The sequence below is a fragment of the Mytilus californianus genome, unplaced genomic scaffold (assembly GCF_021869535.1).
Source record: "Mytilus californianus isolate M0D057914Y unplaced genomic scaffold, xbMytCali1.0.p SCAF_4, whole genome shotgun sequence".
In the NCBI taxonomy this organism is placed as follows: domain Eukaryota; kingdom Metazoa; phylum Mollusca; class Bivalvia; order Mytilida; family Mytilidae; genus Mytilus; species Mytilus californianus.
Window position 1 is genome coordinate 73,829,308 of NW_026262690.1, and position 22,111 is coordinate 73,851,418.

The 22,111-nt window shown below is 31.4% G+C and overlaps 1 protein-coding gene across 7 annotated transcripts in view; it reads right to left on the bottom strand.

Annotated features, from left to right (window-relative positions):
• Positions 1–22,111, bottom strand: part of LOC127738486 (uncharacterized) — a 119,710-nt gene that overhangs the window by 44,023 nt on the left and 53,576 nt on the right. Inside the window, exon 8 of one of the 7 annotated variants that reach the window (XM_052249762.1) lies at positions 12,904–12,938. The exons of the other annotated variants lie outside the window; for them this stretch is intronic. Within the exon in view, the coding sequence (XP_052105722.1) occupies positions 12,904–12,938 (35 nt within the window). The remainder of the gene's footprint in view (positions 1–12,903; positions 12,939–22,111) is intronic. 7 annotated transcript variants of the gene reach the window in all.

Below are 22,111 nucleotides of genomic sequence, written 5' to 3' on the forward strand. Positions count from 1 at the left end.
TTTCTATCACTTTAATTTAACCCTGGTGGATAGTTGTCTCATTGGCAATCATATCGCATCTCCTATTTTAATAAAAAAGTAAAAGCAAATTATTCAGAATATAGTTGAAGGTTATCCACTTCACAAGTTCATAAATAAGGTTTAAAGAACTTTTATACAGATAGGCAAAATAAATTTTCAATATAAAAGATAGCCTCTGTTAATAATAAAAAGTGTCTGAAGAGAATTTATCGTGCACACATTTCAAAATATTTTGTTGGTAGTTCTTTTTCTGAAATAAAGGCGATAGTCTGATACTTCCAGTTTCAAAAAGTCAATTTCAGTGTCAACTGAGAGCTAAATGGTCTCTGATTCCAAACAAATATGTAGTTCCTATTCTTTTCCCTTTAAAAGAAAAGAGATAGCTTACCTCTGCTGCTCTAAAAATGGAGAATAACTTTGAAGAATAACTTAAATCGATATATGTTACGCTTTCGGAGGAGACGGGTTAACACAAAAAATAAAACAGTATCTGGGGAGATAACTCCTAAGTAAAAAATTATTAGGTTAACATGGGTGAGTTTTAAAAGCTTAATAACTGTTTGATATCAAATGTCAAATATCCTATCAACATGTCACAAAAAACAAAAGCGACAATTCAGACACAATAAAAGATCGATGGAAAATTGAATGGACTTAATAAATGACTTCTTCTTTCCCTTCTTGTAAAATTTCGTATTGGAAAAACGGCGCCTACGACTGCATTAAGTAGGATAAATTCGCCTATAACAGCAATACGGTTAAATAACCCTGAGAGCCACAGCCGTTTAGTAATCTGGACTCGGGTTTACCTTAAATTTAGAAATATGCTTCAATACTATAAGTTTAGAAATCTTTTCAACCTTTATTAGAGCGAAAATTGCAACGCGACAGGCTAAATTAAAAGCAAACTAAATATTATTGTTTTTAACATATGAACAGAAAAAACATTCAAATTGATTGCTGTAAAGAAATTTTGATACACTGCTTGTTCCAATTTTTTGGTTTGTGTTTTCAGGTATAACTACTGTTGAGCTTTAATTTAGATTATCTTATGTATGGAAAAATGTATGCCACCTGTCTGATCGATTTCCTTAAAAAGGGAATCAAATTATGGGGAAAAGATAGAATCAAAAATCGATTAAATTTAGGAATCATACGGATTTTACCTTCGTGTGACTAATTTTCAAATAGAAATTATTCACGAGATGATTTAACTTTTGGATGTGCACTTCCTTGTCCCATAAGTGTGTTTAGAATATTTATAGTCCATAAAAAGTCGTTGTCATATAGAATATAGCAATCCCATGTAGTAAACGTCAAAATCTTTCAGTGTACTAACATATTGAAAATTTTTAAATACCATGGTCATATTATCGACCTATGTTCGATACTTTATGCAGATCGTAATGAGTCGTATTGGGAATATATGGTTTAGTTAGTCATTCGTAGAAAGAGAAAGTAAAGGCAGTTATTTGATTACGTGGAGGTATACTATTGTAAAATGTTCTTAAATCTTCATATGACTTTTGCTTCAAATTGTTTGTGATCGATGTAATAAGCACATGCAAATAATTTAATGATATAGGCTAACTATTTATATTCCTTGTAATGGTTTCTTTATAGTAGTACACGTATAGATACGTTGTTGCAAATATGTTTAATTGTTTACCACAACACTCTCTATAAACCATTATTTATATATGTTTTGTAAGTCGGAAGGAGATAAAAACAATCTAACTCCAAAGTAAATTAAAAAGGGGGAAGTCCTTAAAACCTGACAAAATCAAACACTCTACTAAATGAATCGATGGATCGAAAGGAAAACATTTACGATTTCTGACATGGTATGGACATTTCCAGAGGTACGTGCTAGGTGAAACCTGGTTTTATATCTAGCTAAACCTGACACTTCTATAACAGTTGTTTATGGTTTTGATATATTGACAAAACGAGGTTAGCAACCAAAACACACATAACTGGTTACGTGACAGTAATTGAATTGTGACCATACTGCCAAAATGTGCAAAATTACATCACAGACTTGCAACAGACTTTATAAAAAGGAAAAAGCATATTGTGTCCCTTGTCAGACCAACATTGGAATATGCCAGTGCAGTATGGGACCCGTACCAACAAAACGATATTTGTAGATTGGAAATGGTTCAAAGAAGGGCAGCAAGGTATGTTACTAACAGATATCACAGCACTTCATCTGTAAGTAACATGCTTGAACATCTAGAATAGACTACCCTACAAGAACGAAGAAAACAGAGCCGACTGTTAATGATGTATAAGCTTAATAACAACTATGTGAAGATCGATACGTCAAATAAGCTGATACCAAAACGAACGTCCTTCCAGAAATAACAACGAAAAAACATTTAGAATACCATCATGCAAAACAACAGTTCGGAAGGAGTCGTTCTATCCTAGAACAATCAGAGAGTGGAACACCTTGTCCAACTGTAAGGTCTCTGCCCCGAGCCCTGAATCTTTCAAGGCTCAGCTCCGTCGGTAAATTAAATGACATGTTTTTATTTGCACCTGTATAAAAATTTCACCCAGTTTTTGTTTTTGCTATTAAATTAAAAATTGTTTTCATGCGCGCACTCTAAAAATGTGGCAGGATAGTCAACCAGTTGACGGTGGCCACTTACTGGAAGAAGAAGAAGAAGAAGAACACAACTGACTTAAAACAACTAAACAAAAATACTTATAAATCTGACAAAGACGATATCAGATTTTGTTTTTGTAATTAATAGTATATACAGTATAGTAAGGTTTATTTCAGAAACTTAACAATGTTGCGATTGGACATTTAGGATATGACATATAATGGCCAATGAAACAATTATCTACAATGACCAACATACGAAAGATGTGACCAGTTGCAGGTCATTGTAGGTCAAATAGATAACCCAATGACATGATTTATTCTTACGTCAACACGTTATAATTACAATGGTAACGCTATTTAAAAATATGGTATGTTCCCGATCAAGTGTAATTGATATGCTGCAGTAGCTGGTATACTAAAGTGCTCTAACACGATGAAATATTTTACTCGCACTTTAACGTGCATTTTTGCTAAAGTGTTTGTTTGTTTAACGGTTTTGTTTTCTTAAAACATATCTCATTAGTGGAAAAGTACCAGTATTTACCGCTGATAGAAATACACACAGCATAAAAGCGGTGGATCTTTTGAGTAAACATTGCAAATAAGGTATATCTCAGAGATTTAATCGATATCCGAACATTAAAATGATGGAAAAATTTACGTTTGTCGGGGTATATCTGGGTCGTAATTGGGAAACTTCATGACGACTAACGTTAACAATGTTGGCGGAAAGCATTAAGGTTGATCATTGGTATATATTTCATCAGATAGAACTTTCTTAAACTTTGCCGGAATGTGTTTTGTTTATGCGTTTGTCAAGAATATAAAAACGTATGGATAACCGTGCTTTTTTGTAAGCTACAAGTCGTGCAACATTGCCCATATTGTTCATGAAAAAACATTATTTTTGCCAATGAAAAAAAAATCTATGTTAGAATTTTAAAACAAAATATTTGAATAGGTTTTAAAATATGCTTTAAGAAAATTAAAAAAAAATATGATGTCACCAATCTTCTATTCTTTCTATTAAAAATTTCTCTGTCATTCTATAATAAAAAAAATAATACTGTTTGAGTTATCTTCCCTTAAATTACTGAGTTGACAATTTGATTCGAACAAACACAAATAGTTGGTAATTGATAAATCAGTTTGAATAATGCAATAAATCAATCACTTATTTTTCTTTATTCAAATAAACAGACTGTTGTTAATGTCTGTGTCATTTGGTCTCCCGTAGAGAGTTTCTTATTGGCAATCATACTACATCTTCTGAATTTTATATAACCCATTTATTGCCAATTTGTCTGACAATTTGCAGATTTATGCAGAGAACTAAACCTTTTATGAATTGTTTTTTTTTTGGAATCCAAGATGGCGGTATAAAATTAATCAAACAAACTTATTAGTTAAGGTTACCTTATTAATGTTGTGATAAGATCTTTGTATATTTTGTTTACATTGGCACAAATATCGATTTTGTATTCAACAAATTAAAACATAACTAAATATGTATTCTTTTCGAATAATTTTTTTGGATATAAAAAACACACATCCACGTTTATTTTCTATGTAGAGATTGCTCTATCTAAATATAACATGATTCATATTTATTATAAAGTTAAATCCTAACTATCCTACTGCTATTTTAATTGTTTTTGGCTTTTAAATAGCTTTTAGTAACTGCGAGTACTCTCAAATCGTACTTTGATGTTAATTTGACCTGTTGACAAAATTTGTAATGCATTTTTGTTATTCAATGTTTAATTATTTTGTGTTATATCTCGTCGCACTTTTTTTAATTTGTACCACCTTTGATTAGTATTTAGTTTAACGATAAATTTTCACTTCTGTACTCGTACTGTAAACATAAAATTTATTTTGTAGAATATAAAAACATATTCCCGTACTCCTACATGTAACAACAAAATTATTATAGTCAAATTTTCCTTTGTACGTTATTTAATTAAACGCCATTTTGTCCCACGTTAGAGTTGTCTTTTTACTTTGTTTTAAATCTTTTTCATTAATATTGTATTTATTTTGTGTCATATATGTAGATCAAATTTATTCGTTCAGTGTATGTTAACTTGTTTTTGTCGATACGTCTTTTTGATCGAGTTCAGCCATTTGCATGGATATTTTATAGTAAGTCCTTTTATGTTTTAATGTTACACTACTGTTTAAGGTAAGGGTGAGGGTTGGCGCCTGTTTAATCGTTTACACCCGCTGCATTTGTATGCACCTGTCCTAAGTATTGAGCCTGTTCAGTGGTTGTCGGTTGTTGATGTGGTTCATAAGTGTTTCTCGTGTTTTTTTTTTATATAGATAAGTCCGTTGGTTTTCCTCTTTGAATTGTTTTACACTTGTCATTTAGCGGCCCTTTATAGCTTGCTCTAGCCAAGGCTCTGTGTTGAAGACCATACTATGACAAATATGACAAATTATTGTTTACTTTTGACACATTGTGACTTGGGTGGAGAGTTGTCTCATTAGCACTCATACCACATCTTCTTATTTTTATGGGACACCTAGTCTAACAATGAACTCATCACAAGTACCAGATAATGTTTTAATGCAAGATGTGTGTTCCGTCTACAAATGACTAGAATAAAAAAGTTTAAAAGATAAAAATGTACCAGGTTCAGGAACATTGAGAACCCAACATGTCGAAAGGATTTGCCAAATAAAGGTATGGTAATGTATTTTTAGGGAAGACTGTCTTAAGTTGTCGGGTTTAGTTCAATGTACTTCCAACTCAAAAGGGTTTCAATCTTGTCTTTACTTGCTAATAAATCGTATGCTAAACAAACAGTTGAAAAATGTGAATGGTAATATCTTTTTTCTTTTAATTCAAATTTAAGAATGTAAAGTGTTTTCATCATTAATCGTCTCTATGGTCTAGTGAGATCGTGTTCAGTAAGGAAGGTAGTGAGTTTGATCCCTGGCAAGACTTGACAATTGGTATTTGCAGCTGAAATGGCTGGTGAGTCAGTCAAAACAAGAAGATTTATCTGGAGCACAACCTCACACGCAGTAAAACATTATTGTTTGAACATAAATTAGGCAGTTTTGTCGCTTAAATTGGTTTACCTTTATCTTGACAAGACTTTAATATCTTGATATGCTGTATGAATTTTGCTCATTGTTAAAGGCCGCATAGTGACCTAGAGTTGCAAATTTATATCTTATTAGTTTCTGCAGGCAATAATATCTCGCTTACGTTTTTATATTATATGATCATATGGTAAACAGAAAATGTATGTCAAAATACTGATAACTTGTACTTAACTTCTTGACTTGTACAAAATGAGCACTTGTCCATAGCATCAATATATATATTTTATGTTTGTGTTCTCAAGGTGAACGCATTTATAGATGATTCTTCGTTCCTTGTGTGTATACGTTTCGTCTATATCTGTTTGTGTCATATAAAGAAATTTACAATTCTCAGTAAATTCTATAATATTACAAAACATACAGATAGTGCTTATATCACAGTGTTCAAGGAAGGTTCCCGACTTCGTTTACACAATGTGTGTTTTGTCGAAGTATGTCATACATGTAGCCCATCTTCTAATGTTACAGATTAATTGCTGCAGGTGTTCTTTAATAACAGATTTTAATGATTTATTGATTTCTGATTTTTATTGCCATCAAACAATAGTACAGATAAAATATGATACAGCACAGATTACAAACGTTTATCGAACACCTGAAAATGGTTGGTAATGTATGATATTGTTCACAACTCAAAACCGTCCTTTCCCTCAAATATCAACGCCCGAGTTACACTTACCAACGGAAAGTTATACGTGTAGGGTTTATAAATAAATAAAAAAACATAAATTAAAGGAGAAAACAGATATTCTCAGAATAAATGTAATTATACAAGTTTATATAACTTTAACAAAAAAGACTACGCAATTTCGTCAGGTCAATCTCCTAGTTCATTTGACGATTGACACCCATGCATAAACCTACATAGAATAGTTGTACTATTTATGGCAGTTGTTAACAACTATATGGCGCAGTAAGGAATTTGTTAATGTTAAACGAATATATATTTGCTGACATCAAAGTTATTTCTCTAAGATATGCACTAAATAATTATCATCAGCAGTTATCTATATGACAATAATTTAATTTTGGATGTAACACGTCTTCTGATTAGCTGAAAGTATTTTGTCTATCAGCTCATAGACATAATTTTGTTATGTGACCGTGACGTCACCAACGTTTTTTTTCAAAATTTACTCCTTAAAATAGAATTTAGAAATAAATAATGAGGAATGACTGTAATATTTTTTTCTGTCTATTCGAAATAACATAAAAAATGTGGTGCACACTTTTAAATAACCCGTATTCAGTGTGCACCACATTTTTGATGTTATTTCATCATAGACAGAAAAAATATTACAGTTATTCCTTAAATAATGACAATAATATAATAAAGAACTTAACAGAAAGTAAGAACAGCCTAAAAATCCTTTTTAGCTCGTCAAACAATTTATACAGTACAGTAAAATCATATTTTATTAAGACGATAGGTCAAGTAATCGACAAATTTCAGGGATGGGCCAATCATCTATTTCTCTAATATATAATCGCCTTTTTATTTTTTAGGTTTCTATATCTTGCGGTATACAATTATACTTTGACAACACAAGCAGAAGAGAAAGACGTTATCATATGCAACTATTTTTTTCGTTGAGACAGTGTCATTTCATGTCCTCCGAAATATATGTATTTGTTTGTCATTTGTAACGTCACAATTAAAGCAAAGTTTACTAGCATGTGTTAACATTGGCTTATATAGATTAAAAAAAAACAAACACATCGCAACTTGTTAAGGTATTGCAAGTACAGACACAAGTGTGAGCAATATATAATAAAACAAATAAACAAAATGTATTTTGTAGCTAAGTATAGTGAAAACATATTTTTAATTAACTACATTTAATCTGCATTAATTAGCACTTCAATTGCAGACTATAGTTTTTATGTGTATATTTTTGAATATAATAGTTACCTATGTTAAAGGGGCACTAGCTACGAGATATATAAAAAATCTAAAGTATGATATTTTTTTTCAATCATTAATGAAAGTGAAATAGTGATATAATAATTCGCTTTTATCAGCCAGTATGGTTCAGTTTCGTCAAAATAAGCTAAGAAACATTGATGATGAATTATTCACTTGCAAGTAAATAATTCGACCTCATTGAATCCGTATTCATGTCAAATCCAATTTAACTCCTTAGCTAGAGATGGCTAACGCATGCATTGTGCGTGTAAAGTTATTTAAAGGTAAAGAATGTCAACATTGAAAGTGAAACAGAGGTAAATCATTTGATTTACTGATTCGATCCACAAAAAAATCATTCTTATACAGGTAAAAACGATGATTAACACACATTTTTAATCTATAATATAAAAAATAAAACAGACCTAGAAAAATCCAATTACACGAGTTCACTTTCTATTTATATCTATACTTTTGTTTCTATCGCTTATATGACCATCGGAGGTATTCGGAGGTCAACTCGATAGTTAATTAGATGTCGTCAAGACAAAAATACACACGAAACGAAGCTACATATTATCGAGCCAATGTCCTGTTAATAGTTTATTTTAGACTTTGTATAATTTGGATAAATGTTTTACATGGTAATAAATCAAATATGAGAATTTGAATCTAATCGGTGAACATGAATTTGACAGCTAGTGCCACTTTAATGTATTTATACTGGGTTTGATAGATTTGTACTCCTGCAATCTCCACAAAAGTCCAAAAGTCTGAAAAGACCAAGTTTTGTCTTGATTTGCATGCACAATTACTCGACATTCTCAAAATGTATGACTTGTGTCTTAATTTTCCTTGACAAATTCTCATTTATATTAAATTTGTATGAAATTTACTCGACAAATTCTCGACATTCTGAGTATGGCCTTAAAATTTCTTGACAAATTCTTGACATTTGAATACTGTCTTGAAATTTCTCGATAGATTCTCGACATTCTTTTTTTTTCTCAGTATGGCTTGACATATTCTGAAAATTTTGAATTGTGTCTTAAATTTACTTGACAATTCTGAGTTTTACAAATCATGACCAATATACTGTTTGGTAGCCACCCGGACGCCCGCCCACCTGCCGTACATCCCCAATTAAATAACCGATTTTTCCTTAGAAAATCTGTTTAAAAATGATTACTTAAATCTGTGTTTGACTGTTTCATGCAAATGCAATCTGTCTTTGTACAAAATTTCCCCTTTTTTCTATTTTTAATCCAAAGACTGTAACAAAAAAAACAAAAGTTGGGCATGTAAAATAATTGAAAATTTGGGTATAAAATATTTTTATAAATACAAATATGGCTATATCACTATACAAATCCTTGATTCTTCTAAGTTTAGTTTAGCGATAATAAAAATGAGTATATAACAGCAAAAGAAAGTGTTTAAACAGTGCAGAATGTGTCTATACACAATTCAAGCGAAATGTATACTGCTAAGATAGTGTCAAGACATCTTTAAGACCGTCAAGAATGTGTCGAGATATATTCAGACAGCTTTAAGACTGTCAAGAATGTCATTCGGGGTTTTCCACATAGGTGCACCCAAAGGGTATCTTACTATACAAATCCTTGATTCTTCTAAGTTTAGTTTAGCGATAATAAAAATGAGTATATAACAGCAAAAGAAAGTGTTTAAACAGTGCAGAATGTGTCTATACACAATTCAAGCTAAATTTATACTGTTGAGATAGTGTCAAGACATCTTTAAGACCGTCAAGAATGTGTCGAGATATATTCAGACAGCTTTAAGACTGTCAAGAATGTGTCAAGACATATTCAGACATTATTTAGAATGTCAAGAATATGTCAAGACTGATCGAGACAAATTTAGGACAGTCAAGAATTGGTCAAGACTAATCAAGACTCTTATCAGATGATACAGAAAGTGTTGAGAAATTTTTAGATAATTTTAATACTGTCAAGACACTTGTCAAGAAAAATCAAGAACCTTATTAGACAAATTCATAATATGTTAAGAATGTTTAAAAATAATTCAGACCAAAATTGGTCTTTTCAGACTTTTTGACTTTTGTAGTGAATGGTTCGAAGTTGATCAACAATAATTAAGAGCATCAATTGAAACTTGTTAATATGAATACAACAGAGAAAAATCAAACAAGTTTCAAGGTATTGGTTTTGTTACGGACATGTTTGTACTTGAGCGCAAAAATCACAATAATCTTTTTCTAAACTAAAGCAAAGACTGCTTGGACATGCTTGCACGGCGGGTCCTTTATCTTCACAAGTAACATATCTATGACAGGTTGTTGGATGATGATATTTATAAGTTATGGTTCCTTCAAAATTCTGATTACAAAATTCACCTGCAATTATATTTTTAAAATATCACAAGATCATCAGGAGACTAATATCAATTGAAAAGTAGATAGATACTCTGTGCGATTTATACAATTTGAAAGTATTACCAGTAAAAATTCGATATACATATACATGTACAGTGAAAGATCCAAAAGTACAATAAAATACTATAATTTGGAAATTTACCAAATTAGGTCAAAAGGAAAGAGGAACAACAAAATTAACAGATCACAAACCACTATACAGACAGACACATCTTACAAGGCCAGGACATTCATTTCCAAAGTCCTCCTACCACTCACTCCCGAAAATATCATCATTCGGAATATAAAAAGACATTGTCTACAAAAAATAGAAATGCTGTTAACACACCGATAACAAGTTTTAAATAAAAGTAATCGTTTTATGTGTCTCATACTTTTAAAGCCATTTTGATAAAATTTTGTCTTTATAAACAAATTTAAGTTTAAAAATGACATGATTTTGTTAACTTCTTATCTAGCAATATGAGAGCATTAAAAACAAAAGGTATGATCCTTTGTTTATCCCAGTATAATTTTTTGCATTGTTTTTAGTTGTCGTTTTAATAAATGGAAATATATAATGAAAGAAATGCGATGGCATGAATTTCCCTCTGAACTGATACATGTGCAAACTAGGTCAATGTACTCACAAATAAATCTATATTTCTTATATTGTCGTTTTTATTCATAAAACCTATGACTGTTAATAATGCTTCCAAGTTGTATGTGTGTAACATAAAATCAAGTCTCCATCTTGCTTATATATGCGAGTAGTCGAGTGAACATAAACTATACAAAAATGTAAAAACAAAACCTTAGCACCAATGACAATAAGGATTCCTACTTATGCAAATCGTATAAGAATTATGTTGTCTTAATTAATGAAACTAAGCCCGTACACTCCCTTTACGAAAACAAGTAATTGAACAGCGTTATTATTGCTGTTATCCATCCAAAAGATTTTGTAAGGTCTTCATGGTTCACCGAAATTGTCTTCCTTGCTTGTTTTATTTTCATTTCATACGAAATACAACTTATTCTCTATGAATTTCTACTTACTTGAAACAAGGTAAAGAGTTTCACTGCTAGAATATTTTGGCGAAACATCCGGATAAAGGCCATTTGTTACTTTACATCTGATGTTTTCATTGTACATACCCACAGTAAACCTAATCCAAAACTTGAAGACTCTTGTTATTCCACAGTTTTCTGTTGTATCTGTTTCGGTCGTATAACTTGGACTTATTGTTTGATAATTATCGTTTCCTTCCAATTGTATTTCAACACTTATTTCGCCCGTTAGATTGCCAATGAAACCAGTGCAAGTATGGAGGTGTGCAGCTCTTGGAGAAGTTAGACCAGCAATTTGGTCAGAGTGTAATGTCATACTAACTTTGCTCTGCTGTAAAAGTAATTAATAAATTGATGTGCAAGAACTTTGAAATTGTTTTTTTCATCGCTGTTAAATATAGACCAACGTTTAAAAACAATTAAATACTATTTTATCACAACCTACCACGATAAGTTATAAATTGCAGTACTATAAACACAAATAATAATGCAAACTTCGAAACAGCGGTGACGTTGCTTTGCTAAACTATCAACGTAGCGTAGCAAGGAGGACGTTACCATGATTGATAATGAAGATGAATGATAAAATAAATGTCCATTGTAGAAGAGTAAAGGAGTATTTCGATTCGTCCCCTGAATGTATTTCACACCAAGGCCGTTTTCAAAATGTATTTTAATATTTACTTGAACTCAAAGTATTACAGCAAAATGATTGTACTTTAAGGTTCTAAAAATATATTGCATTATTTCCAAACAGGTCATCAAATCATAAACGCCTGAAGAATGCAAAAAAATCCCGCAAATTATCCCAAAATACATCTGCAATACATAAAAAACACTTTTAACAAAAACCTTGATTATGTTGGAAGTAAAGCTATGTATTGTCTTTCAGATACCAATTAATTTATTTTTCGAACGATGTCCGTAGATGCAAAATTTGACAAAAAACATGTAAACTTGTCAAAATGAATTCCACAGGAACGTGACTTTGATTTAATTGATTTATGTAAAATTGTGAAACAATATTTCAAGTATATGATACAAAAATGTATATATTTATATATATTTAGATATATTATATAGATAGACCAGTAAAGTCTGATTTGTAATTTTACAGATTGTGACAATTTGATAGAGCGTAAATTCGCATGGCGAATGATGAATGTATGGCTGTAAATGCTGTCTTGTAGACAAACACCATCTCGCTCCTTATTCGAGGTATTAAGATTGTCCCAGTTTTTCCTTGTCTCTTCCTAATCACTAAACGAGATTTGAACATTGGCAAACTTAATAAACACTTTTTAAGATTCAATTTCTAGTATGCTGGTTTTCACAATTTTAAGAATTTAATATTTTGAGGGTATCAAATGCAAGAGAAATTGGTCGTGTTCCTTTTGGAGAGCTTTTTTTTACATGTGAACATCTGTGGTATATATGAAAACTGCTTTCTGCTTTTGTTTAAACTCCAATGCTAATACAAACTTTTTTTTAAAAATTATCTTGAATAAAAGCAATTGGATTTTTCTAAAGAAACTGAAGGATACTATCTCGGGAAACCATAACTAACATACACTTTGCATATTCATTTTTTGTTTCTGAACGGGACTATATGATATAAGTTATCAAAGTTATGGTCAGTAAATATCTGCTGATATGCGTCAGTTTGAAACGAGCTACAAACCATTTACTATTGATACCAGTTTAAAAAGTTTGTTCTTTGGACATATGGTAATTTTTCTAACAGTTAAGTTCTTTCTTTTTTAATTTGCATATTACCTGCTGAACGATTGTCGTATTTGTACAGGAGATACCTTTAAAAGTAAAAGAAATTATCAAAAATTATGCATGAATAATTTTCTCTTGATTTTTTATATCGAAACATTAATAAAAAATGTTGTTTTTTTTCAATTATATTGTTATTATATATACGATCTAATTAAATTACTAGATATGTTTGGTCTAACTGGTATTTAAGGAAGTGAAATAAAATGATTTGCAATAGTTTCTTTCATTCTCTACATTTCCATATATCAGCAGAATTCAAATTCTAATGCGATTTGGCATGTAACGACAATTTTTATTGGATGACGTCTGCCATTAATTCCACAATTAATGGTCTGAGTCATTCCCAACAACGTTTAATCTTGGACATTTTTAGAGTATTGCATTAGGATAAGAATAACAGTTCTGTATGTGAAGAGTTGCCATCGCTCCGTGTTGCCAGTAAAAGTGCATTTGCGACCGTCAAATCCCAAATTGATGGTGGCAACTCTTCAAACTGTTATTCCTAAATGCAGGATACATTGCAGACTTTTCATTCATCTGCCAAAGATTTCAAATGCATTTTTTTGTAGGTTGGTTTTACATTGAGAATTTAACAAGAACACTCATTGAATGACACAGATTTATATATTGAGGAATATAACTAGCTTTTGGTTACTGTGATAATTCTTAGATTGGCACTGTGTGTCTTTAGTGTTTTGTTAGCTTTTTTGTCGATCAGATTATTCAAGCCCTTTCAAAATGATTTTAAGTGTTTGTACTTATGTTGTGCTGTTACATTATTGACATAGATAAGAACAGGGTTGAGCGCTCGCAAACATGTTTAACCCCGTAGCGTTCTTGTTCCAATTCAGAAGCCTGTAACTCAATGGTTGGTTGACATTGGTTGATGTATGCCATATTAAGTTAATGTTATGTGTGCTTGCATAAATGAGGCTGTTTTGATTGTTTTACATTTTATCATGTGGGTTTTTGTAAATGGTGTATAAAGCGCTATCAATATTTGATCATTGTTGAAGGTCAAACGATGAACTATAGTCGCTAACATCTACGTCATTTAGTCTCTGCAATGTTGAAAGTTATCTCATTATCAATCCTAATATATCCCCTTATCTTTATGTAGGCTAATGACATTACAGATATGAATTTTACTGCACAGATGCGCCTTTTGACAAATGCTCAAAGCGGAACAATTTTAAAGTAATTTAAAAAGAAAGTGGCATGCATCACAGACATACTAAAAATTTGATTTTGTGAAGTTGGATTTTCTTATTTGTTGTTCGACATGTAACTTCACTGCAAGGACTGCATGTTTCTAGTGTATATATTCCAAAACAATAGTTGTACTGACATGCCAGACCATAAGGAATTTTATTCTGGCACCTAATATAATGATGACAGTTTGTCGGATGTGCACGATTGCTTTCGGAGACAATGTTATCGTTACATATATCACCTGAAAGAAATTTACTGTCGTAAACATGAATAAACAACATTATTATATTAAATAATGAAATAGCAAATTCTTAACTACCTACTTTGAAATTTTCGATTGACTTTGCCTTCCGTCCACCACGAGTTCCAAGAAGGTTCACTATTTAAATAAAAATGGTAATATGTCTGAATGTATGCATTAGAATCGAAATAACAGTACTGTTGTTGAAATGTTGTCGCCGTCAATTTGGATTTGCTAGTCGTAAATATCCGTTTACTGGATCCGCATTACTGCATCTGCGACCATCAAATTGCCAATTGACGGCGGCAACTCTTCAACTACAGTTCTGTTATTCCTTTAATACTTTAAATTACAACCCGAAGAATGCCCTTATATTTGACGGGATCTTAAATTACACAACGGATTAGCTTGGCAATGTGAAGTCGTTGCAGTTTGTATATCACAAATCCTATCGACTGACCACAGATATTTTATATTGATTTTCTGAAAAGTCAATATTTTGGCATTTTCTGCTAGTTCTTGTGAATATCTATATGTCAAGTTTTTTAATAATATATATTCTTCAAAGTGATATTTTTTGGCCTTGCTTCGCTCGACAAATTACAAAGGAAACTGTGGCAGCCATGCATATGTAGATCTCTGAGTCTGTGCTTAGTACATGTATAGATATATCGAAAATTTTATCACGCAATTGTAAACTAAGTGAACGCAGCACGTCATATGGAAATATTTATTATAATTGAGTTTCTCACTTTGAATATTGACACAATTAATGGTCACCGTACGGCCTTCAACAAAGAGAAAACACCCTTCCCGTATAGTAAGCTATGCATTAATCTAATAGGACAAAAAGTTAAAGAATTCAAGAACAAACCTAATGGCCTGATTTATACGCACTGTGTTTATACTGCAACCATGAACAACAAAACAAATACGACAGATAGAAAAAAAACCACATCCAGATTACTGGCTCGCGACATGCACATAACAAATGTGGCGGGATTTAATATGTTACATGTATGAGAGCTGAATCCTTCATCGATCTTGGGATAACGTTGTAAAAACATACTATAAGATATAACTGTTAAAAAGAAGTTGAAAAGGACAAGTCGTACCACAAACAAATACCAAAAAAGACGAAAGACACTAAGAACTAATCAAAAATTACTCGCAGTTACTAAAAAAGTAATTCACAGCCCAATTTTAATTACCAAATAACCCATGTTCTCCGAGAGAGAAATATCAACCAAAACACTTCCAATAGATATAGAACTGTAGTGAAGTCATACGTAGTCTGCGAACAACATGACATTGTTAAAATAAAAACCGTATAATGTAAACGAATTGGTCAGATTATGGATAATAAGTTTAACTTCAATAGAAATAAAAGTGCCAGATCGCATGAACAGTCAAAAAAGAGAAAAGAGAAATAAATCCACATTCAATAAAACTGCATAATCTTGCAAAATAACCTCATTTTCATTTTGGTTTAGATTAATACCAAGACAACGCTTTTAGACTTACAGTATTTCCTCACTGAAAATCATTTTGTTTATTTGGTCTCAATTATATTTATTAAATTTGCATACAATAGAGATATTTACCTGGAATAAGTGAAACTGTTTCATTATTGGAATAGAAGGCCGGAGAGTCTGGGAAGTAGTTATGAATTACTTTGCATCTGATGATAGCCTTCTCCATATGAGATGTAAATACTATTCCAATATTTATTTTTCTGTGAATTTCGCATGATGTCTTGCTGTCCTCTGTGATAATAGTTGCTACGTTTAATTTTCTGGACTCCAACTCTCCTGACTTCACAATTTCAATGCTTAGATTGCCTGCTGGAAAACCAGCATCGGCTTCGCAACTATGCAACAACGAATTTCTGTTATCTTCAAGATCAGCTCTTTGATGGGGATTGAGTTGTAAAATTGTTTTACCAGTCGGCAAACCTTAATGCAAAAGAAGGAAAAATTGTATTTGCTATTGTCCAAAATTCAAAAAAATTTAAAATAACATACAAAAAAAAAAAGAATTTAACTTCGCCTTCATCGGTATCAATTCATAATTCTTACTTAATTTAAACAGTACTTAAACAAAAGAAATGAAAGCGTTGGGTTTATATTTCAACTTTTCTGACATTATCAGAACAGAATCAAAAAATTTCTCGAGATACAGAAGAAGTATTCACAATGATGATTATACAAAGAGGATCAAGAATTTAAGTTGTTGGTGGGGTTCGTGTTGCTCAGTCTTTAGTTTTCCATGTAGCTTTTTGTGGATTTGTTTGTCTTTTTGTCGTCTTTCGTTTTTTCCCTGCCTTTTCGTTGTCAGTTTCTTATGAGAATTAAATGACCCCTAGGTATCTTCCCCCTATTTGTTTGGATATTTTTCAAAAATTATGATGCTGTGAAACGTAAACGGAACATACAGAGATATAATTATACAGTTATTAGCCAATATAGAAATCTTTTAATCACTTTACTGCCGTATACGATTTGACCCCCTTTATAAATAGTTTACACAATTTGACAAATATAAGTTTTAATAAATAACCCCTTACCCAACCCTTTCAAAAAACAAAAACTTTTTAATAACTTGGTACCAATAGCACCCGCTGGTGTCGCATCTAGGAAAAGGAAACATGTTGTAAGCTACTACAAGAGTAACATATTAGTGGTCATCTATGACATTTTGTAAAGTTGAACAAAATCATGATGGTGTCCATTACACTGTCGTCGAAGAGATGACCCCTACTGTACCCTTGATAACCTTTGGGTCAATAGCTTCCTTATAAGTGACAACCTCTATCAAGGGAATCTATAACAGAGGGAAATACTATATTTCAACATTAAGTTCTGACATAGAAAAAATGCAAAAAAAAAAGAAACTATTTCCCACGACCTTCTGATGTACTGTATACTATTTTGTATACTATTCTTGTTATGCAATCAGATACTTACAGTAGAATTGCGTTGTTGAACTTGGTGCTTCAGATGGGTAACTCTCTGAAAGGATAGTACACAGATGTTTGTATGACAAACGATAATATTTCTTAGTATATTAGCAACGTCGGTATCATTCTATGGAAAATTTAAACACTCTAGGAAAAATTGTCCCGATTGTGATTTATTACTTATATTCAATTTATAAGATTGAATAATCGAGTGAAGGATTTGTATAAGTACTGTAAAAAATTAAGCCTTATGGAACGATGTGTATGATCTATCAATGGCAGTTATATAAATACTTAAGTATATATCAAATAACATTAATATGAAAAATGGTAAGGCAATATTCAGTTTATCACATGATATATAACGTCATGTATTGTCTGTTTTTGTATTGACCGTGGTACAAATTCATGGTCAGCTGTATTGGTCCCAAAACAAGAAGATTAATTGCAATTTTTCATTTTTTATGTAGAGAATTATCCAAAACGGTAAGTCTAAACTCCAATGCAAAGCTTTTATCAGGAAGGTTCAATGTTTTCTGCAATTTGAATAATTATTTCACACATGACAATGCTTTTAAAAGATAACAAAACCAGTAGAAAGAATTGCACCTAGGACCTGATCAGCTGTTGCATGTTATTATAATATCTTTATTAAGGGTTTGTCCTTTTTATCATTGCTGATAAAAAAAGACACCATTGTTGTTTTTAACGAAAAATATGCTTATAGGTTTCCTAACGTTGTAAAACCTATTTCTCTTATTGAAAAATTTGCTTTGTTTAAAAAATGAGAATTCCCCGAAATTTGTTCATATTTTAAGTATTTCAACAGTTTAACGTCATCACATGGTTATAGGTTAAAATCCGGCGTCAAACCTAGAATCTTAAAACGTACGCTTCAGAATGGAATCGAAATTTGACAAAAAGAAGATTGCTAATATAAAAGTGCAGGCGTTTTATACATATTTCTGAAGAAATCACATGTCTCCGTTGTCACGGAGGAAAACATAATGATATTTGAAAGTCATCATTGACTAACAAATATCCAATGGAAATGTAATAATTCAGTATCAAATTGCAGGACAAGCCAACCAAATTATTTTTCTTTTGTATCTCACCATTTCTAGCTGTACAATTACAACGTACCCTTTGCAGATGATATATCCTGATCGGTTGAAGTTATAAGCTTAGATGCCGGATTGGTAAAGGTATCTGTTGAAGCTTTCGTACTGCCAATTGTTGTTACAAACGTACTTGATAGAGTCGTTGGCATTTGCATGGTTTTGATTGATGTCGATATCACCGCCTCCAAAGTAGTATTTTCTCTTCTGCAATATAACAAATATAGCACCCATTTATTTTCATTTTTTATTATAATAACTGTTGTGTTTATACAAACATTCTTTTTTTTCAAATAAATACTTCAATTAGCTGCCGATACTCTAGTAAAACTATCTAGAATAGGTTTGCGTAATAGCGACCTTTTTAAAGTTTCTTCGTGTCGAATTGTAAATAAAATGAAAACAGTAATATAATAAAATAGAATGGACAAAAACGATACATATCGTTAAAATAGCGAATATACCATGCCCCAAAATTTGAGAAACAGAAATATAGTAACCATTACGAATTCGAAACATGGTGCCCATTCGATTGACTTTACATGTTGTTTAAATTGCATTCACGGATTACAACAAATTTGATTTACTCAGTCAGTGGTTGTCTTTTTTTTTATATCTTAGAAAATGAAATCAACACTTTAGAAATTTCATGCGTCGAAAGCGCTTTTCTTAATTTGTTTTATGAATTTTACAAAAGTTTGTATTAATGGCATGTAGGTGTTCTTTTTTCTGCTCCCTGATATAGTGAATTGACACTTTGTATATTGTTGAACGTCGTGAATTGCTAAACTTTGTAGTAAAGGCTTTTTTGTTGGAAGGTTGCTGTTTAGTTCCAGTGTGATTCAAATCTTCTTTTATTCGTATATCTTTTCAAAATATTTTTGAAGACAGAATATAGCCAAAATGTTTTTTATTCGCCTCTATGTCTTAAGAAGATCACCTTTTTTTTTAGTAAAGTGGCTACTTGAAGAGTCACTTTTAAATGTTACAGAAGCATGATGTAAGAGAAAACAAATGAAAGTTAATCTTGAATACAGAATGAATGAATTAAAGCGTAAAATGTGTTTATTATCAACTTAATGTAATAGTAAATGTTCGAATATCTTATTTCAGCCGACTTTTCATTCAGTAATTTGTAATCGAAAAGAAAGGTAAAATATTCAAAAGTATTTTAAATTTTCAATGTTCAACGTTTAAGAGTTTGTTACGATACTAGTATGTTTATACAAGTCCTTTTTGGTCATATAGCTCTTCAACAGTTTCGATTCGTATACATCCTTGGCTGAGCTTTCCTGATGAAGGTAAATCCGAAAAAGCGCTTCGGAAGCCTGGAAATTATAAAGAGTTATTTCATTTTATAGTATAACTTTCAGATTTATATTATTCTAACAAAGAGTATCAGAACTACCTATTTACAATTGAATCAAGAACTTGCTTCATACTAAAACTTTTATTTAAGATTTTTAGGTAAGTGCGTTCATGATGAAGAATGACCCAGAAGGATGCATCGGACGCACAAAATTAATAAAGGTTATTTTTTAATCATTTAACAAGGTATGCAAAAACTCTTCACTCAGTCTGGCAAACAATCACTTGTCCTTTTATTTAGGTACGTAGTACTATTTTTGGAAATGTTAATGACGCATTCAAAAGTCACTGGTAACCTTTGAAATCTCTAGTAAACTATTACTGAATTATATAAGTAGAACAAAACAAAATAACTGGAATAGTTTCTTTTCATGAAAGATTGTACCGAGTTTGAAATAAGTTTATTGAATCAGTATGTTAAAAACGATTAATTGTTAGCTACTCGTTACTAACCAATTATAAAACAAAAAATGTTTTAGTAATTAAAAATCTTTAAGCTGTAAGATTGAGTTCTGGATAAGAACGTACAATTAAAAAATAAACAAACCTTCACTGATATTTCTGAGGATTAAGAAATAAAGTCCAAAGCCAAGCAAAGTTAGGAGTATAGTTATTATCGTTATAAGGATAACAATTTTGCAAGGTGAACACGACGAATTTTTCAATGCCTGATTTGTTTCTTTTCGCAGTAGTTATTTGATAGTCGTTGTACCTACAATGTAAACAAGCCTGTTTTATTTCAAATACGTTGCACAATGAATAACAGTAAGGCTCGATCGACTTAACTAGCACAAAGCATTCAAAGAGGGCGAAATATACAGACTTAAAGGTAGATAAAGACCCTGAGTTCAAAATTTAAAAAAAAAGACAAAAAGTGTTATATTTTCAGCATCATATTTGACAAGGACAACTGACAAAGTAAGGTAACAATAGAAAGCCCTGGAAGCGGTCTAAAATTGGAATTTGACAATAAAGGACCCGACTATTGGATTCAAAAACGTAAAAGAGCAAAAAAGAAAAAAAAATTACACGTAAAAATACTTTATCATTATACAATACAAATATCAGGCGGCAGAAAAGCATGTCATTTTAAAAAAAGATAGTTACATGGCTTATGATTGTATTTTTTTCGCGGCAAGGTAAATTAATAAGGCAAATATAAGAAGAACATTCCTAAAGTAAAACACAATATAATTAATTTAGTAACCACGCCGAAAATATTCAGACAAAGAAATGGGAACACCAATTAACGACTTCAACACAGTTAGATCTTAAGAATATCAGGCTTTAAGCAACACAGTCCGACCTTTGGAATATCAAACATTAAGTAAGACAGTTGGACCTTAGGAATATCAGACGTTAAGCAACACAATTAGACCTTAAAAATGGCAGACATGACATGAAGCAACAATCGCACATGTACAACTATAAATGCTTACTTTGAAAAATGCACAAGTTGCATGCTTTGTAGCAAGTTGTTAAACGTCTTTGGTGCTACAAATGTAATCTTCTTGTGCCTTACCATCTACACATTTGTCTATGTGTCAGTACATGTACAGACATGGATTAAATGATGTACGTTTGTAATTTTTAACATGTGGATTATTCATTTGAACTAAGACTAATGTTGCATTCTTAAGTGAAAAAATCCTTAAACGATATTGCATGTTCAGTTTGACCCGTTTGCTATAGGTGCTTGTCAATGTTTTATATATTATTTGCAGAATTCTAAATATTTGGTCTTCAGCGTACCTGATCAATATAAAAATATAGAGATGTGGTAAGGTTGTCATTGACACAACTATCCACTAAAGGCCAAAGAACACAGATGAATCATTCATAGGTTACCATAAGGCCTTCAATGATAAGTAAAACTCATACCGTATAGTAGAGATTTCCAATAAAATGACATACGTACCTAACTCGTCGTACGCACGTAACGGGATCGGTTATTGCTAACCTATTAATTTTGTTAAATACGTAACTCAAATTTTAACTAAGAATTCCTAAACTATTAAACCCATTCGTGATAAATTTTATCAATATCAAGTATTTCTAAGATGATGAAAAACAAAGAAATCATGATTTTTATATATCACGTGATTATTGGGATTCCCGCCAAAACTTCACTGTCATAAGACCACGTATATACACGTATCTTTACCTATCATACGATTGATTTGAGTTGTCTTTCATGGTTTTGACCATTATTTTGTTTTTCGATATACTTTGCAAATGAACCTTTTATTATTTAATATTTGACATGCTTTTATTTGTCGTTATCAGATTGGTGTCCCTTTT